At 41.0% G+C, this 1,404-nt stretch overlaps 1 protein-coding gene across 1 annotated transcript in view; it reads right to left on the bottom strand.

Annotated features, from left to right (window-relative positions):
* llgl1 (LLGL scribble cell polarity complex component 1) overlaps positions 1–1,404 on the bottom strand; it is a gene marked incomplete at its 5' end in the record, with an annotated part of 28,999 nt that overhangs the window by 25,423 nt on the left and 2,172 nt on the right. The window contains 1 exon segment of the mRNA XM_035654749.1: positions 664–761. Within this exon segment, the coding sequence (XP_035510642.1) occupies positions 664–761 (98 nt within the window).

The raw sequence follows: 1,404 nt of genomic DNA, 5'->3' as shown, positions 1-1,404 counted from the left end.
ACTGATGGTTTGATTTCTATAGGGTTTTCTTGGCCCCACTAATAATAATAATAAACAATTATATGAAGGAATCAAAATGTAATATGCAATCTGCAAAATAGTAAAAACAGAACTTAAAAATAAAAAAAGACGTGCCAACAACATTGCTTCCTTTTCCAAAGAAAAGATTTTTGAATAGTTGTACAGACACTATAAGCTGACATATTCAAAGAGATATTTCTCAAATGTTCTGTTGCACAAGGAACAAATGAGTTACAGCAGTTGTTTCAGCTGCGCAGCGGTAAGGCCGTGTATGAAAAGTGTATATCATACGGGTAAAAACGAATCCGTGAGAACCACAAACAAACACACACCACAAACACACACCCACAGTGAAAAGCGAGAGTGTACACCTGCGCTGAGGAGCTGATGTACAGATAAACAGAGCAGCACTTCAAAGAGATAAACTGACAAAACCGGAAGAAAAACTGTTTTTGCACTCTACCAGCTGCTGCTCTTTGACAGTTTTTATCCTTGAAGACACAGTTGGCTGGGTTTTAGGACACATAGTCAGCTGTGACTGCTGGAAGATGTGACCTTAAAAAAAAAAACATCACCACAATACATTTTTACAATTTGTTTGCTTGGTTACCTGCGTGATCTCAATGACAATAAAAAGGATACACTTTAATAGCTCCTGACTTTGTCCCGATGGCCATAAGTTGCAGCTTGGGGTCAAAGGCCAAAGCACTGGGCTGATGAGGGAACCCATGCTCCACAGTCTGAGAGAAGGGTAGACAAAACGAAGGAGTGGGAAAGACAAACAGACGAGAGATTAACAGATGACACCAGAAAGAAGACAAAGAAAATGCTCAGATGTTGTTTTTTTGACACCTCTTCTGTCAACGCCCTGCTGTTTGTCTGTGAGTGCGACTGTACAGTCAGTGAGGCGTCTAAAAGGGAGCACTCCCTTAATAAAGTGAGAGGAAAGGCAGAATTGCTTTATTAAAACGCTCTGCAGACTTTGTTAAATGGGATTAACATCAATTCACAGCTTTTCCTTGTGTGTGGGGAGACCAGACAGCTGGAAAAGCATTTAGATCTACAGAGGAGGAAAAAGAACAGAAACTCTGTAGGTATCTTAACCCACTTTAAAGAGGCTGAGGGGGTCTTTAAAGTTTTGTGGCCGAACACCCCTGACCAGGCTCTGTGATCGAGAAATTTGGAAATTTGTTATTTAGCTTGGGAGTCAGATATGAGGTAAAACATTAACTCTTTAAAGTACCGGTCTGATCACACACACACACACACACACACACACACACACACATCAAAGTAACACTCCTGCTGAGAGACCACCTCTGCGATAGTTGTGGCAGCTGGTGCCAAACCTTAAAAAAAAAGTGTGTGTGTGTGTGTGTGTGT

This window comes from Morone saxatilis, unplaced genomic scaffold (assembly GCF_004916995.1).
Source record: "Morone saxatilis isolate NCDOM2014 unplaced genomic scaffold, NCSU_SB_2.0 Contig14, whole genome shotgun sequence".
Lineage (NCBI taxonomy): Eukaryota > Metazoa > Chordata > Actinopteri > Moronidae > Morone > Morone saxatilis.
This window is presented reverse-complemented; position numbering and strand designations above follow the sequence as displayed.